This window comes from Anabrus simplex, chromosome 2 (genome assembly GCF_040414725.1).
Source record: "Anabrus simplex isolate iqAnaSimp1 chromosome 2, ASM4041472v1, whole genome shotgun sequence".
Classification (NCBI taxonomy): Eukaryota; Metazoa; Arthropoda; class Insecta; order Orthoptera; family Tettigoniidae; genus Anabrus; species Anabrus simplex.
The window spans coordinates 628,374,712-628,396,706 of record NC_090266.1 but is presented as its reverse complement, the minus strand read 5'-3'; the positions used below and the strand labels follow the sequence as shown (position 1 = coordinate 628,396,706).

Sequence of the window (21,995 nt, the reverse complement as noted above, 5' to 3'; positions counted from 1 at the left end):
GCACAGGCTGTCATAGGATTCGCGGATAATCTGTCAACAGTCTTTTACTAAAGGAAATACTATGTTATCTTCTACTGTATGCTATCGTTGCAGAAACTTGGCTAACAATCCTACTAACCAAAGCTTTTGAAATTCTACCATTGTCTTCAACAAAGAGTATGTGCAGGTTTCCAAACTTTACATTAAAATCGTCAGTTGTGCATTTAAAACGTGTTCGATCTCGAATGTGCTTGATGGCACACCAGACAACACTCTGTACAAAAGGCTGCTGGCACCAGACTTGCCCTCCAATGGATACGCGTTAAAGGATTTAAAGTGTACTCATTCCAATTATGGGGCCTCGGATGAGTCCTGTATTGTTATTTTTCATCACTACCTCCCCATGCCGGGAGTGGGATGTGGTAGCCGTTTCTCAGGCCCCCTCTCCGGAATCGAACCCTGATTCCCCGTTACCTGTTACAACCATGGTAGGCGCAGAACCTACCATCGACAGTTGATGAGGCAGACATTTGAAAGATGCGTTGCCGGTACGAGGACCGTGCGATCAGCCCAAAGTTATTCAGAGTCACCAAGGCAAACGGACTGGACGAGCCGACTGATTGATTCTGATCTAATAAAAGCGTCCCTTCCACTTCTGGTCGGGACTCTGTTTGCATGTATTAGCTCTAGAATTACCACAGTTATCCAAGTAAAGTGGTACGATCTAAGGAACCATAACTGATTTCATGAGCCATTCGCGGTTTCACCTTAATTTGGCTTGCACTGAGACATGCATGGCTTAATCTTTGAGACAAGCATATGACTACTGGCAGGATCAACCAGGGAGCTGGCTGGCTCGAGAGCCGAAACCGAGCGTCGTAGCCCGCCGCCGACAAGTGCGGCCTGCGGGACACAGACTTGCTTTGCTCCGTTGGCCGGCCGAGTGGCCGCCAACTAAAATTTCATAGGCCGCCGAGCACGGGCTCTCACCCGGCCGGGCGTGCCTTCACTAGGGATCGGGTCCCTTCACCATCCATTGTCACCTCTCCACTTCGTACACTGCCGAGGCCGGCAGGACCGTACGAGAGGCGTACAACACTACATTCTCACGCCCGAGTAAGGGCGAGCGGTTACCAACATTACTGAGAGCCGCATATGAGCATGAACACTGGGTGTGCAGAGGCTCGCAGCATTGCAGTCGTGGGCAGGCAGCCTGATGATGAATCTGAATAATATGACTGACTAAACAATTAAATTGGAGAAAAATTAATCCTTATGCTTTGTATGTCTCATCAATCGTCGTAATTATCATTTTACAGTTGCAGTTTCCCGGGTACTGTTTATGCCTCATCACTAATTTTTGTTTTAAATGTCCTTTTCTTATTTCTGGGGCATTGGCTTACAATCGAATAAATGTGGCAGTCACTCTCCAACATAGCTAAATTCTATAATGGTGACTTTGAGTACAACACATATAAAAGACAGTATCAATGAAATATAGTGTTAAATATTTCGGTTTATTAAACACGTAATAAAATGAAACATGATAATTCATTCTAATAAAGAAAAATTCAACATATATGACTATTTCTTAATCAAAATTGGTAAACAATTTTTATTTGTTTTGGAATATCTTTATCATATACTGTAAGACCTACGAGTTTACCTAGTGTGAAATTGTCTGATGAAGATTTCACATGCATTAATCCAGATTCAAGCTTTGTGTGACATGAGTAGTTAGTGAGCAAGTCACTAACCTAACACATCTCCACTTCTTAAGAATGTCTGTTTTAACAAAAGAATAGAAGAAATATTACATGCAACCAACCACTTCAATCATAGGTCCTTCCAGTGACAGTTCCTGGTGATCAGGTATGCGTTGTCTCCGTCCTAAATGTCGCAGCAGTACGAAGTATACAGCAATCGAAAGAAGCAACAGAAAACCAAACACTCCGATGGCCACAGATAGACCTACAACTAGAGTTGTGCTGCTAGGTGTCACTACTGAAAACAAAATGTCTAATTAGAAATTTTTGTGACATACAAAACAAATTAAATACATAAAATGCAAAGTATTAAAATTCTCTACTTTTAATAAACTGAGGCACAAAGAGATCATTACTGTACTGAAAATTGTCCTGCACTAAAATAAGGCCCATTAAACCATAACTTATGCATATTTAAGTTATATTATACAGTATATAAGAAACATCCATCCATCCGTCCGTCCGTCCGTCCACCCATCCATCATCTGCATTTAGGACCGTTGCCTAGGTGGCAAATTCCCTATTTCCTTTCAAATAATTTAGAAATTTATCAAACAGTTCCCTCACCAAATTATTCCAGTCCTTAATTCCTCTTTGTGTAAATGAATGTCTTCCCCTTTTGTCCTCTTAAATTCCAAATTATCTTCATATTATGATCATTCCTAGTTTAAAAGCTCCACTCGAACTTATACATCAAACAATGTCATTCCACACTTTCTCTCCACAGACATCCCACTTAGCAGAGCATGTCCATGTCTTCCCAGCCCACAGTTTGCACAATTTTCGTAACACTACTCTTTTCTCGGAAACCACCCAGAACAAATTCTGCTGCTTTCTTTGGATCTTTTCCAGTTCTTGAATCAAGTAATCCTGGTGTGGGTCGCATAAACATGAAATGTAATCTAACTGGGATCTTACCAGAGACTTATATGTCCTCTCCTTTACATATTTACTTTTCTTCTTCTTCTTCTTCTTCTTCATCCATTTCCTTTTCAAGATTCGCTCTGGGTAGATTAGTGTACCAAAGCCCTCCACCTTGATCTATCTTTCCAATACTCCTCTTCTAGCACTATATTGTGATCAACTCCTGTAGTTTCAATACAGTTCATTACAGATCTCTTCTCATTCTAGGCTGTCCCCTAAGGCTTCTTTGCAGTCACTGTATCCATGAATGTTCTGTTTGGATTTGCTATGTCAATCCCTTCTTGAAGCTTACAAACTCTCACTCTTCTCCTTATTTCCTCAGTTGGTATTCTATCTCATCTTGTCTTTCCCTGTACGCTATTGTATGTTTGACTGCTTGGATCTTACATTGGTTTTGTTAGTCAGGGTCAATGCTGCCGAAGCATAAGTCAATATAACTATAAAATAGGATGAGTATAAAATCTTCTTGCTTCTTCTCTCCATCCAAATTTGCACCCTGTGAAATCATGAAAAATTTAATTTGGGTCATGTTCCAACTGGTGTAGTGTAGTACTTCTGCTCTCGATTCTGTGCGTACATGCAGAACCACACACAGAGTTTGTAACAGAGGTAGCGTACAGTTCATGAAACATATGTAAATGTGAGTGGTAAGAGACTGTTCCTTCAGTGCCGCAGAAAAAATGAGGAGTTATTAAAGAGGCTGAAGAGTTAGGGAATCATGCAGGGGAATGAAAATATGACATTCCAGAATCATGTATTATTGACTGGAGGAGGAGGAACAAATTACTTTCAAGCAACTGCAATAGGTGTCTATTTGGTTGATAACAGTAGGCATATCCTTAAACGTTTCCTATGATACTCGTTGTAACACCAATATAGTTGGTCTGTTATCGAACATTATACATTTTCCAGCTAACTCATTCCTGGTTGCCATCGTTTCGCCCCAGTGTGCTAAGTTGGGCTCATCAGTTGGTAAATAGCACACCTACCAAGATCAACTGAGCAAATCACAACTATTCAAAAACAATATAAAACACACAACAGCACCTACAATGACAAATATTAAATTGTAACATGAGTATGGTGCATCTGACCATAAAGTAAAATTCTATAAAATCTGAGAAGGTACATCACTTGTTAAGTCTTGATACACAAGAAAATAGTCCAGCTTGAGGCGTATAGATCATAAGGTGTATCTTTAGTCTTCTTAAAAAGAAACTGCAAAATGTGTTATCCGTGGGAAGAATAAATCTTGTTCTCTTGATCTGTGGTATTCAACAGGCTTAACTCAGGTTGTTACGAAGCAAACAATGAGGTCGTATATCTTAATTTGAACCTATGTTATGATTCCCAGTTCGATATGGAATTTTGGAGACCTGATGAAAAGATTGAAAGCCAAATTAGGCGTGATAAAATTTACATAGATGAAAAGAAATTCAAGTGAAAACAGGCGAACTCACCTTGAGCAGCGTGTTGGCGCAGTTGCTGAAACGAGTGAAGCTGGGCTACTGAAGAGTGCAATAATAGAGGCCGAGAAGCGGAGGGGAAGGGAGAGCGGGGGGAAGGGAAGGAAGAGCGGGAGGGGGGAGGGGGGAAGAGGAGGAGCCAAAGCAGGGGAGTAGGGCAAAGGTGGAGTGGAATAATGAGGTAGTGGGGGTAATTGACGGAGATGCGTATTGCGCATAGCTTGAAAGATCGTACTCATGTTTGGAATTCTCATATTTTTAAACCAGTTAGTTAGGAAATCAAAAACAATGCTAGACTTCTCAGAAATTTCACTGAAGGTGAAGTTAAGATTAAAGTATTGATCAAAATGGATAAAACAATTTTCAACTATATTCATGAGATGCCCTTTATTAGCCATTTGAAGGATCTCTAAATCATGTTCAATGTCGGTAAACTTGTGGTTGGAGTCAGAAATGTGTTGACCTATTGCTGAAAAACCTATTATATTTTATAGCGTTGACATGCTCCGAATACCTAATTGTAAAACTGCGCCCAGTCTATCCCATGTATGAGGAACTGCATTAGTTGCACTTGAATCTGTAGATTCTGAACTTTGAAAAAGTGTTGGATACATTAACTGATGAGGATTTGTGCAGAATTTTGGAATTCCTGTTATTTGCCTGAAATAAATTTTTACATTATGCTTTCTGAAAAGATTAGTAATTTTGTAGACATCGTTGTTGAAAGTAAAGGTGGAAGAAGTGGCAGCTTTAGATTTTTCTTTAGTAAGAGTGGTTTTAGGTCGGTGTCTGAATTTATTACCTGTTCTATAAAGGACCTATTATAACCATTAAATTTGGCAATTGCCCGAATAGTGTTGAATTAGTTGTTCAAGTCTTTCTTTGGCATATTTCTTTTCTTTGCCAATTTAAGCACTGCAGTCACCAACGAGGACTTTGACATGATCTTTTGGTATTTTTTGAAGAATATTACCAAACTGACTCCAGAATTCTTCCAATTTTTCTGGGTGTCCGTGTCCGTTGATCAGCGTGAAGATCTTGTTTGCTGATTTTATTGTCAGTGTAGGGAGTCAACCTGAGCAGGACTTGAAAGATGTAACTGAATCAAGTATTGACTTATCTACTATAAATCTGGTCCCAAATTGTGGACAGTTTGTCACAACTCGTTCTCCTGGTTTTCCTTTGTATATTCTGTATCCTTCTGAATCAAATGGATACTCATCTTTGTATCGTGATTCTTGAAATGCAATAATTTTAATTTTGTGTCCTTTGGATTTGTCTAGTATGTTTTTAAGTTCTCCAATTTTCAACAGGGAATTTGTGTTGAACGTTATAAGCCAAATTCTTGATTTCAGTTGAATTTTGCTCTTTCGGGGTTTCGAGGCGCTCCAACTTACCCCTATGCACACTTCTGTGGCCTCCCCAGAATATGAATTGACCAATTGCGCTTTTTCAACTGTAGGATTTCACCCACTGGGGTAATTCTCTTTTGAAGGTGCGATATCCATGTTGATTTACTTGGATCGGATTTTTGACTGAGTTTGGGATCCCAGTCTGATTGAGCTGAGAGTTCCACTTCTGAGTTTATTAATTCAGCTGCCACTAACATGTGGATCAGACACTGTTGGGGTACTGCCACTAACATGTGAAACCGTCGTGGCCTTTCCTCCTTTGTCAAACCATGTGGTTCTTCTGCCTTCTCCGCCATTGGGAAACTCATTTCCTCTTCTGCTGTCAAAGCCCTTTACCGTTTTTAATTTCTTTTACATCAGTTGATCTGTGGGTGCTTATTTAGCAATGCCTTATTCACACCTGTCCTGCATATCTACAGGAATCTCCCCTATCAGCCATCGGGATGCGCCGTGTCGGAGTTGGGGTCCCCCACCCCAGTGTCTTACGCAGGGTTATGTCTAGTCCCGACTCAATTCAGGACCAAACCCCTACGTAAGCTAACCAGGCATGGACTACCATAATTATTAAAATAATTTTCTAAATTTTCAGGAATAAGATAAAAAACATATTATTTCGGAAATAAAAGTAAACAACGTAATTTGTACTTATGATACTTTTAATCTATTAGGTATGAAATATTATTGATGATTTCAATGACAACTGTTAAACTTTTAGTTTTAATATTAATTGGAACGTTCCACCTCAAATTCCTTTTCACTTGATTGTAACAGTAAAAAAATCACAAATTATTTAGTGCCGAAAGTAAGTTAGAAGGATTATACCAGAGTACTGTACAGTACATCTACATATGCAGAACTTCATTTTGCAAAATTATCAGCACGTTAACAGCTTTGCCCTTGCAACTGATTGTGCTGATGTAATGCCCACACACATTCACTGCATTTAAAACATCACTGAGTTTGGGTGTTTGAAGTTTCAAGGCAACTTCTCAGTCAAAAGAACCGTCGTCATTTGTTGCTCTTCCATAATCTTAAGCAGTGACATGTCAACAGATATCAGTGATGATCATCTAAGTGTACGTAAGTGTCAAAATTAACCCCCCACCCATCTGGTAAATCTAGTTTCTGACAGGTGCGCTCTCAATATCAAAATTAATGCCATTTGGTAAATCTAGCTACTCACTGCTAGGTGTGTCTTTAATAGCTTTGCAAAAGGAGGCCTCTGCTCATAAAAGATCAGCTCTACGGAAGCAGCTGTTCATTGTAGAGGATGACACATTGTCCCAGGCAGCCAAAATGAACTTCATGTTTAATGAACAAATGTTCATTTCCTTGCATCTGTGAGTATTGCTAAATGTTGTATCAACATTTTACTCTAGTGCACTTTGAAGTTGGCAATGATATCCAGGTCAAACTGCTGAAGAACACCGGTGCAAATTTGAGAGGAAGAATTTCATTCGTACATTTCCCATGTCTATTTTGGGTTGATGGGCTGCACACTGATCCATTAGAAGCTGTACCTTTTAATTTTCCTTTCTCATTCTAACATCCAATTTCTTTAGTCATTGTTCCATAATAACCATGGTTATCCATAAATTTCTGTTGGACTCATAATCTGTATATTTTATTTTTACATCCCTGAAGCACCTCAGATTTTGAGATTTACCTATCAAAAGAAGAGTCAGTTTGTCGGAGCTATCCGCATTGCAGGTGAGAACGACAGTGACGCACATCTTGCCCCCCCTCTAGGAATGGGTCACACTTCTCAGTTAGTGTTTTACTCAGAAGGATATTGTAGATTAGGCCAGTCTCTTTGCTGTTGTCATCCCTTCCTATAAACTTCACTGCACCACTGCAACCCTATGATATCTGCAACTGAAGTCCTGTTGCCAACAATGCCAACTAAAATTTAATCGTATTTCTAACTCACCTGCATTTTGTTAACATCAGGGAATTCATACGTCTAAGGCATTATTTTAATTCTGTTACATACAAACCAACTGTATTCTACAAGGTGCCTTTCTCTTTTAGTTAAATGCCGCATGGTCACTTCTCACAACATTCATTACACTACTGTACCGCACCCCTCCGACATCTGCAGCTGAAGTTCTGCCACCACTCACTCTCATGTATCACACTTTTAATTCATTTGGGCTTTAATCATTGGAAATGCATATATCGTCGACACTGTTTTCAATGTTAGATACAAATAAACTGCATTTAACGAAAATTAATATGTATAATATCAAATTACGCATAAATGGGTCAATCAAAAATTAGGTTTAATTACAATTTGTTGGGCAACAATGTTTTAAATTTTTTTACGTACAAATAAATTGCATTTTACAAAAATTATTTAGTGTAACACCAAATAACATATAAATAGGTTACATACACATGAGGTTTAATTACCATTTTTTAAATTTAATGCTTCTTCTTACCGACCAATTTCTATTCTCCCCACACTATCCTTATCTTTGAAAAAATCATACACCAGCATCTCCTCGCGTTCACCTCGCTCCATATCTCAACCAATCAGCATGGTTTTCTACCAGGTGGATCTTGTCCAACAAACCTGGCCGCTCTGCACAGTTTTGCATCACATGCCATTGCAGCAAAATCACACCTGGATATCTGCTACGTAGACATTTCAAAAGCTTTCGATTCTATAGACCACACTCTGTTGCTCCATAAACTATCCGAACGATTTAATGTACATGGCAGTCTTATGACCCTTCTTGCTGGCTTCCTACATACCCTACATCATTCTCATGGTTACCAGTCAATTCCACTATCCTACAAGGCAGGGATTTTGGCCCCTTGCTGATTTCCTTGTTTATGGACGATCTGCCATCAAAATTCAATGAAATAGCAATACCCTACTTTTTGCTGACGACTGCAAGATATTCAGGGAGATCAGGAATCCAGCAGATGCAGCTCTTCTACATTTCTCACTTAACGTCCTCTCGAACTTGTGGTGCTGAACTTGGAAACTCATCCCCAATCCACAAAAATGCAGTCACATGACCATAACACCACATAAATCTCATCTGCTGACATCATATTACCTACTCAATAAGCCCATCGCTGTAGTTATGCAACAGCGTGACTTAGGTGAAATATTCAATACAAAATTACAAATCAATAACCACATAGAAACATATATGACCAAGGCTATGAAATTACTAGGCAATCTCTACTGCTTCACAGAAATTTCTGATCCCATTGCTCTTCGTTACTTCTTCTTCACAATCACTAACCCTCTCTTGAACTACTGCTCTCCGATTTGGAAAACAGCCTCCCCCTCAAAGATTAATCAGTTAGACAGAGCAGTGTCCTTTGCTGCATCTGATAGGAACAGAAACCCCAAGCTCAAAATTCTGTCTACGCAGCAAGTATTAAGGGCAGTTAATGAATCACCGCTGCTCATCAGGCGACAGGTAGCTGACCTGAGTTTCCTCCATGGGATCTTAAATGGGCATTACCTCTTGGAATATCTTGTCTCACTCTTCTCTCTCCGTGTTCCTTCCCGCTCCACCAGAATCGAAGAGCCTCTCCACATTCCCCATACTCAGTACTCAATACTTCACCGATCTTTTCTAATCTGCCTACTCTGTTTAACACTATTAATAGGAGACAAGAGCTTGACATAGCATCAAAAAAAATTATATTTGAGAGGGGTGTAAATAGTCTCTTAAGGATAAGCTGATGAGAAATGATCATACCACCATCTTGACCCGTATAAGTCGGCGGAGGTCACATTGCAGTATCGGGTCCCATTCTTCAATAAGAGCATGTTCGAGGTCTTGGAGAGTCTGTGGTAGAACAGGATGCCCACGAACACTCTGTCAAGCCTATTCCACACATGCTCGATGGGATTAAGGTCGGGACTCACTCCTGGCCATTCCATCTCGTGAATGTCCAGTTCTTGCAAGACAGTTCTGGTGATGTGCGCTACATGAGCCCTGACTTTGTCGTGCACGAGTATGAATTCAGGGCCAATACCGTATGCAGCAACCAACACATGCTGTAGCAGTATCTGCTTGATGTACCCCGCAGCGGTAAGATTACCACAGACGACGACAAGATCTGTACAGCCATGATATTGATGCCACCCTACACCATCACAGAATCTTGTCCGAATCGGTTGCCCATTGGTCGCCTTCCTGGATAACATTTGGCATGTACTGCTCACCATGGCGTCGCCATACACGGTGACATCCATCACGCTGTGTCAGGGGAAATCTGGACTCGTCTGTGAACAACAAAGATGTCCATTGGCGAAGTTGCCAGTTGACGTAGGTACGGGAAAACAGAAGGCAAGCTGTGCGATGTTGCTGCGTTGAACAGGGCAATCGAACAGGACATCTGGGTCGTAAGGACACTTCTCTTAACCTGTTTCTTACTGTCTGGTCAAACACCATGACTCTAGTGACCCTCCTGAGGTCTTGTTGCAGTTCTACTGTACCTCACAACGACACATGGACGCACTGCTATTAACTTTGTTTTGAGGGGTCACCTGAGAGTTTAATGCATGGCTAGGCCTACAGCTGGAGTACAACTTTGATTTGACATCTCCTGAGTAGCTAAGGTCTCAAGGTATGCTGTAGGACCATTGGAACCCCATCTACCAAATTAATGTTCACATATCAGACATTACAAAACAGGTTCCCGTAATTTTTTTGAACTGTGTATATATAATCGGGACCTATGGCAATTTACGTAAAAAACAGAATTACATAGAACTGAGTTATGTATATACCAGTCTCACCTGTATTACTTGATTTGCACTTGTTTGTTCCTTCCCATTAGTTATTGACCTGATGGGTCTGTTCTCCTTTTGTGTTTGTCTCAAGTTTCAAGTTGTTTACCACCCATATTTGTCTCTATTTTTTTGTCTCTTCACTTTTCCTGTCTTTATCCAGCTTTCTTCTTATAATACACCTCTTGTATTAAGACTGACGATCTGTTAAAGACGTCCCCTCAGCGAGAGTTGAAGCCTGCCCTCCCAATGATGTTAGAAAGCAGAAATGAGGTTGACCAGGAATGAGAAGAAATGGATGTAGAAGAACTGGGATTGATGAGGAGAGAACCAATCTATTAGAAGAAGGCAGTGTATTAAGATGTGGAGATTGTCCTTATCCATTTGCTTTTTATATTTCTCCCTCTATCCCCTCTCATATGCCACTGTTTTATTTTATCCTATTGTGTGTTCCTTTCAATGTTTCTATTTTTCTATACATTACTACATTCATATTATTAATAATAGTTACTGGTTTTACGTCCCACTAACTACGGTTACAGTTTTTGGATATGATGAGGTGCCCAAATTTTGTCTCACGGAATTTCTTTTATGTTCTGGTACATCTAACAACATGAGGCTGACATTTTTTAGCACCTTCAAATACCACCGGACTGAGCCAGAATCAAACCTGCCAACTTGGGCGCAAAAAGTCAGAGCTCTAACAATCTGAGCCACTCAGCTAGACATATTTTATATAGCTTTTACAGATAAATTCAAACAGTTCCAATGAGTATTATTATTATTATTATTATTATTATTATTATTATTATTAAAATCATCATCATCATCATCATCATCATCATCATCATCATCATCACAAATATACGAACAAGTGTGAGGACTCCTCGAGTTCAAGCGCGCCCCGCGAGGCAGCGCTAGACTGGGCAAGCTCCACAGTACCGATCAGCTGGTCTTAGGAATGATGCCAGAGGAAACGTATTAATCTGTAACTGATAAGTATATACGCTCTCATTTAAAAAACAATGAGAGATTACAATTAAAATACCATGGCAGGGTACAATGGAAAAAAAATCATACAGGAAATAAGAGCAACGGCCTTCATCATTTGTTGCAGAAACCACAGGTTACTGGAGTGTACATATATAGATAAATAGCACGTAACTCCCAGCATATTAAAACAAACACCCATCAACTATTTACTTACCAACTCAATTTGTCGGTTACTGGACTTTCGAGATTGTTCGAGATTGAAAATATCGCCGGATTTCCTTAATTCTGAAGAAAAATAGGCACTTCAGGTAATGTTAAACAAGTCTGGGGATTATATTCATAACATGTTGAAGACAACAGCCAGCTCCTGAATGATCAACTGAAATTTTTTCTATGGAATCCTTTCGGTGATTTTATTCTCAACAATAAACTCTCAAAAATGAATTCATTGTTGTACCTCATTACCTCATTCCATTAGAAGATTTCACTGGAAATTTCTTAAGCACGGTGTCGATTATCTTTTAATTCTTGCTAAGGTGTTTGTTATCTCTATAATTAAATGCCTGTGTATTTCTAACCTGCTTCTCCAGCAAATTAATTCTTGATTTTGCTGAGTTGGGGCCGGATTTAGCTCAAATTAAATTTTGCTTAGCATTTTTTAGGCATCTTTTTAGCAATAATATTGTCTTTTCGGCATCAGAAAGTACACTAGAATGACCCGAATTTTGATCAACATTAGACTGACCTTTTAATTCCCCAATCGCTACTGCACTCCCATCTTCAATCTTCTTTCTTCTTTTCCTGATGGTGTCTAGGTTCTTTTTCCCATTGGGAGTTTCACGGGACTTAATCTTACTTGAAAGGTATTTCGGCAAATTAGGGAAAATGTGAAGCACTGCTCCTAGATCTAATGTCCATCTCATACGAGAGATATCCACTTTTTCACCATTCAGAATAAAATTATCTGATTTTACTATCAAATCATCAGAGAAATGAATATAACAAATTCTGCTATTAAGCGTTAACTCATTATCCTTCCACGGAATAGCTCTGTCCCATTTTCAAATTGATTTCCATCCTTCGGTGGTGAAAAATAAAATCACACATCATCAACTACTCTACCATAACCTGACTTACAGCCAGGCACAAAACAGTACAGCATGCTGAACTACTAGATTAATGAAGCCATGTAAGATACATGCTTGAAGTACACAGCACATAATGAACTGAGTTTAGGAGGAACGGAAAGTAAAGAAAATTCAACTTATTCAATGAAATATCTCGCACAGTAACGTCTCCCGCACTTTTCTATATCCGGCTTGCCGGTACTACAGGAGCACGTGTTGGATACAATCACTTGCAGTGCTTGCAGTGGCGGGACCACAAACTACCATGCTGTAATGGCCGAGTCCTCATACTTGGCCTTATATTCATCATGTTGTTATTGTTATTATTGGTATTATCATCATCCTGCTGCCACCACCACTTCTCTCACAGCCTAGTTGGGTCGGGAGTTGAACAGTGTCACATATATGGACATGGCCCTATTTTAAGGTCGGATGAACTTCCTGATGCCAATCCAATGTGGAGGGATGAATTCACTATGGTGCATTTCTGTGGTACTTGGTAATGTGGTCTACTGTGTGTATAGGAAGAGGAGTGTGTTGTAATAAGCACTAACACCCAGTCCCTGAGTCAGAGGAATCAACCAGATACAGTTAAAATTCTGGACCCTTTGAACTAAAGGCCTCAGCCCTGACAATTCAACCAAGGAACTGGGCACAGTTCCAATGAAAAGTGATGCAACACAACCTTAATCTCACACATAGGTACAGTTTCAACAGGTAAGTAATGCTCAAATCACCATAAGATGCTGTCTAATGTGGACAAGTCAAATATTGAAAGAGAAAGTGGTCAGCCACTTCCAGTCTTCTCACTGTTAAACATGCATGCCAAGAGGTGGATAATGCAGTCTATGTCTAGTCTTTAATGTTCTGATACTGTGCTGCTGTCGTTATGTTTCAACATGCATCAAACTCCACAAATGAAATAGCAAATTAGGCTTTTATGACTATTGAGTGCGAAGAGACATGTTAAGTATAGGCTACTTGCATAGTGCAAGGTTCAATAGACATTGCATACAAAAGTTTAAAAAAATATATTTTACAAAGTAGGTCAAAATTTAACAAACATACAAACTGTACTTCTTGGCTGACTGATAGGCTCTTTGTTTCCATCTTCAGTATTGACTGAAGCTGGTTGCAATCAACATACCTAAAGTTGTTGAGCTCTGTATGCTCGAAAGTGTTGCTGAAATATTTTTTTGTTTTGTTTATTTCAATAATTCTGCAGAAAACAAATCACAATGCACCTTCCTCACTACAGATAAAAATGAAACCTTGTTCCTGCTGCAGACTGCACTAGCCCATTTTGGAGTGTGAAGACAAAGCTGAACAAGTACAAAAAAACAAAACCCACCCAGCTGAATCGGTAAAGTGAGATAGGTACAAAGAGATGGGACGACTGGATTGCAGCAATGGTCTGAAAGTCATACTGGACACTGATTTCCATTACATTTCTACAATACAGTACAAAGCATTCAAAAAATTACTTAGATTGAAATTCATTTCCTAACATGCAACTAATAAAAGTGAGAGTCTGAACACATGCACCACACTCAAAATTACTTCATTATTCTACTAAACTGATTGTTTCCTTGAAGATCTCAAAAATGTTGGTTTAAAATTAGACAGTGTTAACTTTTCATATTGCTAAAAGTTAGAAAAATTGCATGCCTCAATTTTTCTCTCCCTAACCCAATTAGAGACAAATAATAAACAATTACTCTAATAAAATGGTAAAGTTCACGGGACGTCACTTTCATGCCTCTCCTCACCACAAGCATTCTCATCTACGTTAAATCTTCTCAGCGGAGTGCACAATTTAGAATTTACTAGTTTACGGGACAAACAGGATTGTCACTTTGATCAGTCAATGCAATGAATATTATTATGTATCATATGGCCTCAATAATTTTAATATGATATTTAAGGGAAAATACGCATTAAGTACATGAGTATATCTCTAATAATAAGAGTGAAACATGGAAGTTCAGGTAGCTTAGTCATTATTCACTGGCAACCATAGTTGCATACTCTCATTCTTATATTACACCAATACACCCAGTGTGATTTATGATCTGAAAGAGCAACTGAAAAAAAAAAAGAGATGGCACTCTACAGTAGTTCATGCTTGAGTCTCAATATCTGAAAGTCATATTGGATACTGATTTCCATTACATTTCTATAATACAGTACAAAGCATTTAAAAAATTACTTAGATTGAAATGCATTTTCAAATACGCAATTAATAAAAGTGAAAGTCTGTACACATGCACCATTGTTAAAATTACTTCACTTCCATTCAACTGTTTCAACTGTTTCCTTGAAGATCTCAAATATTTTGGTTTAAAATTAGACAGTGTTAACTTTTCATATTGCTAAAAGGTAGAAAAATTGCATGCTCAATTTTTCTCTCCCTAACCCAATTAGAGACAAATAATAAACATGATAAAGTTCACTATACTGTAATTTGTCTACTATTTGACTGAATACATTCTTACCATCAGAAGGTGGTCCAACATCCAACACCAACACATCTTCAATTTTTGAATATGCTACTTTCATAACACCATCCTTGACACTCACAATTCCAAGACCCACATGCACACGTGCATCAGGTAATCGTGGATTGGTATAGTTCCCATATTCCTGGTCGTCTCCTACCACAAAAGTGTTATTCAGATCCTGTAGTCAAAGGAAAAGTTAATCACAGTTATACTCAATATTGAAACTAGCTTTTACAAGAAAGCAAAGCAAACTCAGAGCGTTTTTTGTAACTTTCAATCATAAACTATAAGCCAGGGGATCTGCAGTTTGTGAAATCGAAACAAGGACATAAATTTCCATTTCATATACTCGACATGTATTCACTGGAATAAGAAGCAAGGTTTCCTTGATGCACTAGTTATTTGATTCTATTAATTAATAGGGAAGTAGCCAATATAAAAATGCATCAATAGGTAAAGAAAAATCCAATCCAATACTGGGGAAAATATCAATTTGAGAGACTATTATAGTTAGTTCAACCTTAGTCAACCGTTACACTTGTTTGTCTGGAACCCGTCTGCTCCTGCAAGAGCAAAAGACGTTTTTATACAGAATTTTAAAAGATATGCTTTTTCGGCTGTGCGTTTTAGCTTATGGTTGTCAGCAGACAGATGTTAGGATCACATACACAGAGTTCTTAGTTAGGATAATCCCAGGGATTTGGAACGGAAAAGAAGGCTTTTGCTCCAAAGCGTGATTTCCAAGCTGATGTTCCTTTCAGAAGTTTGATGACATTGTGCATGTAAGTATTTTAGTTTCTATAAAAATAAAGTCCCAAAAATATTTTCAAAATGAGTGTGAAATAGTCATTATTACCAAATAGTGTTGATGAACAATCATAAATAAGCAATAATGGGTGGAAAAGTGAGGAAAGTGAAACTGATGCAAGTAAGTGTGAAAACAAAATAAGTGACAGGGCAGATTTAGACGAAGGACTAGGTACTGTTGGTGTGATTAATCATCAGAATTTGACAGAAAGTGATTGTGACAATGATAGTTATGAGGAAAGCACTGAATGGTATAAGGTCACAAATCGGGATCCAAGACTACAAACAATTCTAATTTACAACCTACATACATACATACATACATACTTTATCATTATAGACTGTTATGCCTTTCAGCGTTCAGTCTGCAAGCCTCTGTGAATTTACTAAACGTTGCCACAATCGTGGCAACTAGTGTTGTGGCCTCATTTAGTTCTATACCTCTTATCTTTAAATCGTTAGAAACCGAGTCTAACCATCGTCGTCTTGGTCTACCTCTACTTCTCTTAGCCTCCATAGCAGAGTCCATTATTCTCCTAGGTAACCTATCCTCCTCCATTCGCCTCACATGACCCCACCACCGAAGCCGGTGTATGCGTACAGCTTCATCCATCGAGTTTATTCCTAAATTAGCCTTTATCTCATCATTCCGAGTACCCTCCTGCCATTGTTCCCACCAGTGTGTACCAGCAATCATTCTTGCTACTTTCATGTCGGTTACTTCTAACTTATGAATAAGATATCCTGAGTCCACCCAGCTTTCACTCCCGTAAAGCAAAGTTGGTCTGAAAACAGACCGATGTAAAGATAGTTTCGTCTGGGAGCTGACTTCCTTCTTACAGAATACAGTCGATCGCAGCTGCGAGCTCACTGCATTAGCTTTACGGCACCTTGATTCAATCTCACTTACTATATTACCATCCTGGGAGAACACACAACCTAAATACTTGAAATTATCGACCTGTTCTAGCTTTGTATCACCAATCTGACATTCAATTCTGTTGAATTTCTTACCTACTGACATCAATTTAGTCTTCGAGAGGCTAATTTTCATACCATACTCATTGCACCTATTTTCAAGTTCCACGATATTAGACTGTAGGCTTTCGGCACAATCTGCCATTAAGACCAAGTCGTCAGCATAGGCCAGACTGCTTACTACATTTCCACCTAATTGAATCCCTCCCTGCCATTTTATACCTTTCAGCAGATGATCCATGTAAATTACAAACAGCAAAGGTGAAAGATTACAGCCTTGTCTAACCCCTGTAAGTACCCTGAACCAAGAACTCATTCTGCCATCAATTCTCACTGAAGCCCAATTGTCAACATAAATGCCTTTGATTGCTTTTAATAATCTGCCTTTAATTCCATAGTCCCCCAGTACGGCGAACATCTTTTCCCTCGGTACCCTGTCATATGCTTTCTCTAGGTCTACGAAACATAAACACAACTGCCTATTCCTCTCGTAGCATTTTTCAATTACCTGGCGCATACTGAAAATCTGATCCTGACAGCCTCTCTGTGGTCTGAAACCACACTGGTTTTCATCCAACTTCCTTTCAACGACTGTTCGCACCCTCCCTTCCAAGATGCCTGTGAATACTTTGCCTGGTATACTAATCAGTGAGATACCTCGATAGTTGTTGCAATCCTTCCTGTTCCCTTGCTTATAGATAGGTGCAATTACTGCTTTTGTCCAATCTGAAGGTACCTTACCAACACTCCACGCTAATTTTACTACTCTATGAAGCCATTTCATCCCTGCCTTCCCACTATACTTCACCATTTCAGGTCTAATTTCATCTATTCCTGCTGCCTTATGACAATGGAGTTTATTTACCATCCTTTCCACTTCCTCAAGCATAATTTCACCAACATCATTTTCCTCCTCCCCTTGAGCTTCGCTGTTCACAACACTACCAGGATGATTTCCTTTTACATTAAGAAGATGTTCAAAATATTCCCTCCACCTCTCCAGTGATTCCCTGGGATCTATTATGAGTTCTCCTGAATTACTCAAAACACTGTTCATTTCCTTTTTCCCTCCCTTCCTAAGATTCTTTATTACTGTCCAGAAAGGTTTCCCTGCTGCTTGACCTAGCCTTTCCAGGTTGTTACCAAAATCTTCCCATGACTTCTTTTTGGATTCAACAATTATTTGTTTCGCTCTGTTTCTTTCATCTACATACAACTCCCTATCTGCCTCGGCCCTTGTTTGGAGCCATTTCTGATAAGCCTTCTTTTTACATTTACAGGCTGCTCTCACTTCATCATTCCACCAAGATGTTCGCCTTTTCCCATCTTTACACACAGTTGTTCCAAGGCATTCCCTGGCTGTTTCTACTACAGCATCCCTGTATGCCACCCATTCACTTTCTATATCCTGAACCTGCTTAGTGTCTACTGTTCGAAACTTCTCACTAATCATATCCATGTACTTCTGTCTAATTTCCTCGTCCTGGAGATTTTCTACCCTTATTCGTTTGCAGATAGATTTCACTTTCTCTACCTTAGGCCTAGAGATACTTAGTTCACTACAGATCAGATAGTGGTCTGTATCATCGAAAAATCCCCGGAAAACTCGTACATTCCTAATAGATTTCCTGAATTCGAAGTCTGTTAAGATATAATCTATTATGGATCTGGTACCCCTAGCCTCCCATGTGTAGCGGTGAATAGCCTTATGCTTGAAGAATGTATTCGTAACAGCTAAACCCATACTAGCACAGAAGTCCAGCAAACGCTTCCCATTCCCATTAGCTTCCATATCTTCCCCACATTTACCAATCACCCTTTCGTATCCTTTAGTTCTATTCCCAACTCTCGCATTGAAATCGCCCATTAGCACTATTCTATCCTTGCTGTTTACCCTGACTACGATGTCACTCAATGCTTCATAAAACTTGTCAACTTCATCCTCATCTGCACCCTCACATGGTGAATACACGGACACAATTCTAGTCCTAATTCCTCCAACTGACAAATCTACCCACATCATTCGCTCATTTACGTGCCTAATTAACATATTTTTAAAATTCTTAATAAGAATTTACATATATATAGTCCACTTGTTCAGTACAATAAAATGTTACAACTTAAATTAAATGGTCTGTCAAGACATTACATCTAAGGACATGTTTCGATCTGTGTTTTAAGGTCATCTTCACCTTGATGAACAAGAAATAAAACATAAGACATACATATAAAACAGTAGTACATGAGAATAAAACTAATAGGAGAGAAAAAATATAACAGTATATACAATAAAAACTTAATTTTGTTTAAAATATTTATCATTCTTCAGTCTTGCTGTAATTAAAATTAGTGCTGATTTGACTAGAAGTAAGTCCAGAGTTGAACAAAAATTGGTTGACTGGAAGAGTATCAATGAAATCAGGTGGAATGTTTTCAAAGGAATGTCAAATATTATCGGTCATCAATGACGGAACACAGTGAAATTTAAGCTCCATGTTTTTTAATAAAGAATAAAAATGTTGACCAGGTATCTGAAGGGACATCAAAACTACCAAGTGTGAGAACGAGGAACGTTTGAAGAAACAGTGTTATTAAATGAAATGCTGAAAACATGTACTCTCCCTCCCCTCCAGCCCCATATGTAAGTTATTCAGGTCAGGTTGATGTTGATCTTAGCACTGACTGGGGACAGCTCAGAGATTAAGTTCACTAGGGGAAGCGGTAGATGAGGTGAAGGGCAATGAGTTGAAGGTTGAGGAACTGCACATTTATTGTGTGTTGTGGCAAACTTGCTTGTCTGCTGATTCGAATCCCTTTCAATTATTATATCAACAAGAATTATAGTCTACTGTCGGATTTTTTATTATGGACACTCGAGTTTAGGCTTTAATTACAGACGAACTAATAGGCCTATTGCAATGCGAGGTATACCAACATTTTCCCTGTTTAATTCTACATTAGCGTATATAAGACGCATTGTTCTCGACGTTCATTAAATATTTTTCATTTGTGGTTGTAATAAATATTGCCCGGGTTTTTGGCTTCTTCTCCAGGAAGCGCTCACTTATTAATATATTCAAGGAAAACTACTTGTCTGATTGTAATAAAATTTTTATATGTTATAACCACATGTATGTGTAGTGTAATACTCAAGTTAAAATATTTTTGAACCACCCCGAAAAAAAGTTCTTATCATTTTTCTAAAGCAACTCTTTCTCAGCCCAGGAAAAAGGTACAGCAGCAAACTTGGGCTTCTTTTGAAGCACTCAGTCATGGTTATCAGAAACTACAACAACTGTAACCGTACAGTGTGGTACCGAATTTATGAAGAGTAATATTGAAAGGAGGTTTTGTTTACGCCGGACCGTGCGATTAACAGCAGGCCGGGTGGTGAAAACGGGCGCAGTGTTGCCGCGATCAGTAGTAATCACGTGCGCAACGAACACAGTACACTCGCCCCGGGCAGTCGTGAAACGGTATGTCCGTGACCTTGGTTTGTCCGGAAGTTATTTTCAGTTTTCCTATGTTCTGCATGTTGACCACGTCACTTCAAGATGCCTCCTAGACCGCCGTTATCAAAGGGTGAACTTGCAATGATTTTTTTTTGTTGTTATTTGCTTTACGTCGCACCGGCATAGATAGGTCTTATGGCGACGGTGGGAGAGGAAAAGCCGATGAATGGGAAGGAAGCGGCCGTGGCCTTAATTAAGGTACAGTCCTGCATTTGCCTGGTGTGAAAATGGGAAACCACGGAAAACCATCTTCAGGGCTGCCCTCAGTGGAGTTCGAACCCACTATTTCCCGGATGCGAGCTCACAGTTGCGCGTTCGTAACCGCATGGCCAATTCACCCGGTTTGCAATGATTTTGAGTGCTATTTTTTCTTTCAATGTGAAGGGGGAAAGTGGAGGACAAGAGGTTCCCTGTGTACCAGAAGGTGGCAGATTGTTTTGGACTATCGCTGTCGTCAGCGAAGAGAGTAGGAGCCGCTTCAAAGGAGAACGATGGAAATACGTCATCCAGGTCATAATTTTACACATCGAAAGTGAAGAACGATTTCTTGACGGAGCAGAACTTTGTTTTATTGGCAAGAAAAGTAGTGCTGATTACCAGAATGAGATGAACTCGACTCATTATGAAGAATGGTTCATGAAAGTCCTGAGTTTATTGCCTCAAAGGTCGGCTGTCGTTATAGATCAAGCTACATATCATACGAAGGTCGATCCTTCATCTTAAAACCCGAACATGTCATGGCTGAAACGTGAAATTATACATTGGGTAACGTCAAAGAATATTTCACTACCACCTGGAGTTGACGATTATAACAAATTAACTAAATCAGAGCTGATTGTCCTTGCCAGCTCTTAGTTTCAAACGCCGGTAAAGAAGCTGGAACAACTGCCTAAACGACTTCGACCATGTGTACAGCTTGTTTGGTTACCAGTGGCCCATTGCGAGCCTAGTCCACTCGAGCTCATTTGGGCTTACGTAAAATGGAAAATAGCAAAAACAAATATGGCTAACAATTTAGAAAATGGTATGGGTATGGAAGCAATTTACGCTTTATGCCGAGAAGCCTTACGTACCGTGACCCCTGAACTCTGGAAACAATGTATTAAACACGCGAAGAAAATTGAAGACCACTACTGAGAAAAAGATGGTTTGTCTGCAAATGTACCTTATTTCGAGTCAGTCATAATCAACATAAATGACAGCAGCACTGGTTCATCGGAACACAGTGATGTTTCAGACGAAGAAAATTGATAGAATTAAATATTGTAAATATATGTAAATAATAATGCAAATAACTCTTGTAAAAATTATACAGTGTGATATTTCTAAATTAGAAAGTTAACCATTTTTAAACCTGCCACTGAAGGTTTAAAGCCCTTATGAGAAAAGGTGTTGGGAAGTGGAATTTATAAGAGGAAATAAAATTAAAGGTTGAAAGTAAACGAATGAAAAGTAAACGAAAAGCTGTGTTCGTTGCGCGCGTGAATACTACTGAACGCGGCAACACTGCGCCCGATTTCACCACCCGGCCTGCTGTTAATCGCACGGTCCGGCGTGCACAAAACTTCCTTTGAATATTACTCTTCATAAATTCGGTATCACACTGTATGGTTACAGTAGTTTTAGTTTCTGATAACCATGACTGGGTGCTTCAAAACAAGTCCAAGTTTGCTGCTGTACGTTTATCCTGGGCTGAGAAAGAGTTGCTTTAGAAAAATTATAAGAATTTTTTTCAGGGTCGTTGAAAAAAATTGTGACTTGATTATTA

General features: G+C 39.2%; 1 protein-coding gene across 3 annotated transcripts in view; it reads right to left on the bottom strand.

Annotated features, from left to right (window-relative positions):
- Wsck (tyrosine-protein kinase Wsck) overlaps window positions 1-21,995 on the bottom strand; it is a 273,670-nt gene that overhangs the window by 105,138 nt on the left and 146,537 nt on the right. For 2 of the 3 annotated variants that reach the window (XM_067141061.2, XM_067141062.2), the window contains exons 5-6: window positions 14,925-15,108; window positions 1,808-1,983 (exon numbers count right to left, since the gene is read on the bottom strand). In XM_067141061.2, the coding sequence (XP_066997162.1) occupies window positions 1,808-1,983; window positions 14,925-15,108 (360 nt within the window). The remainder of the gene's footprint in view (window positions 1-1,807; window positions 1,984-14,924; window positions 15,109-21,995) is intronic. The other variant, XM_067141063.2, reaches the window with a different exon arrangement.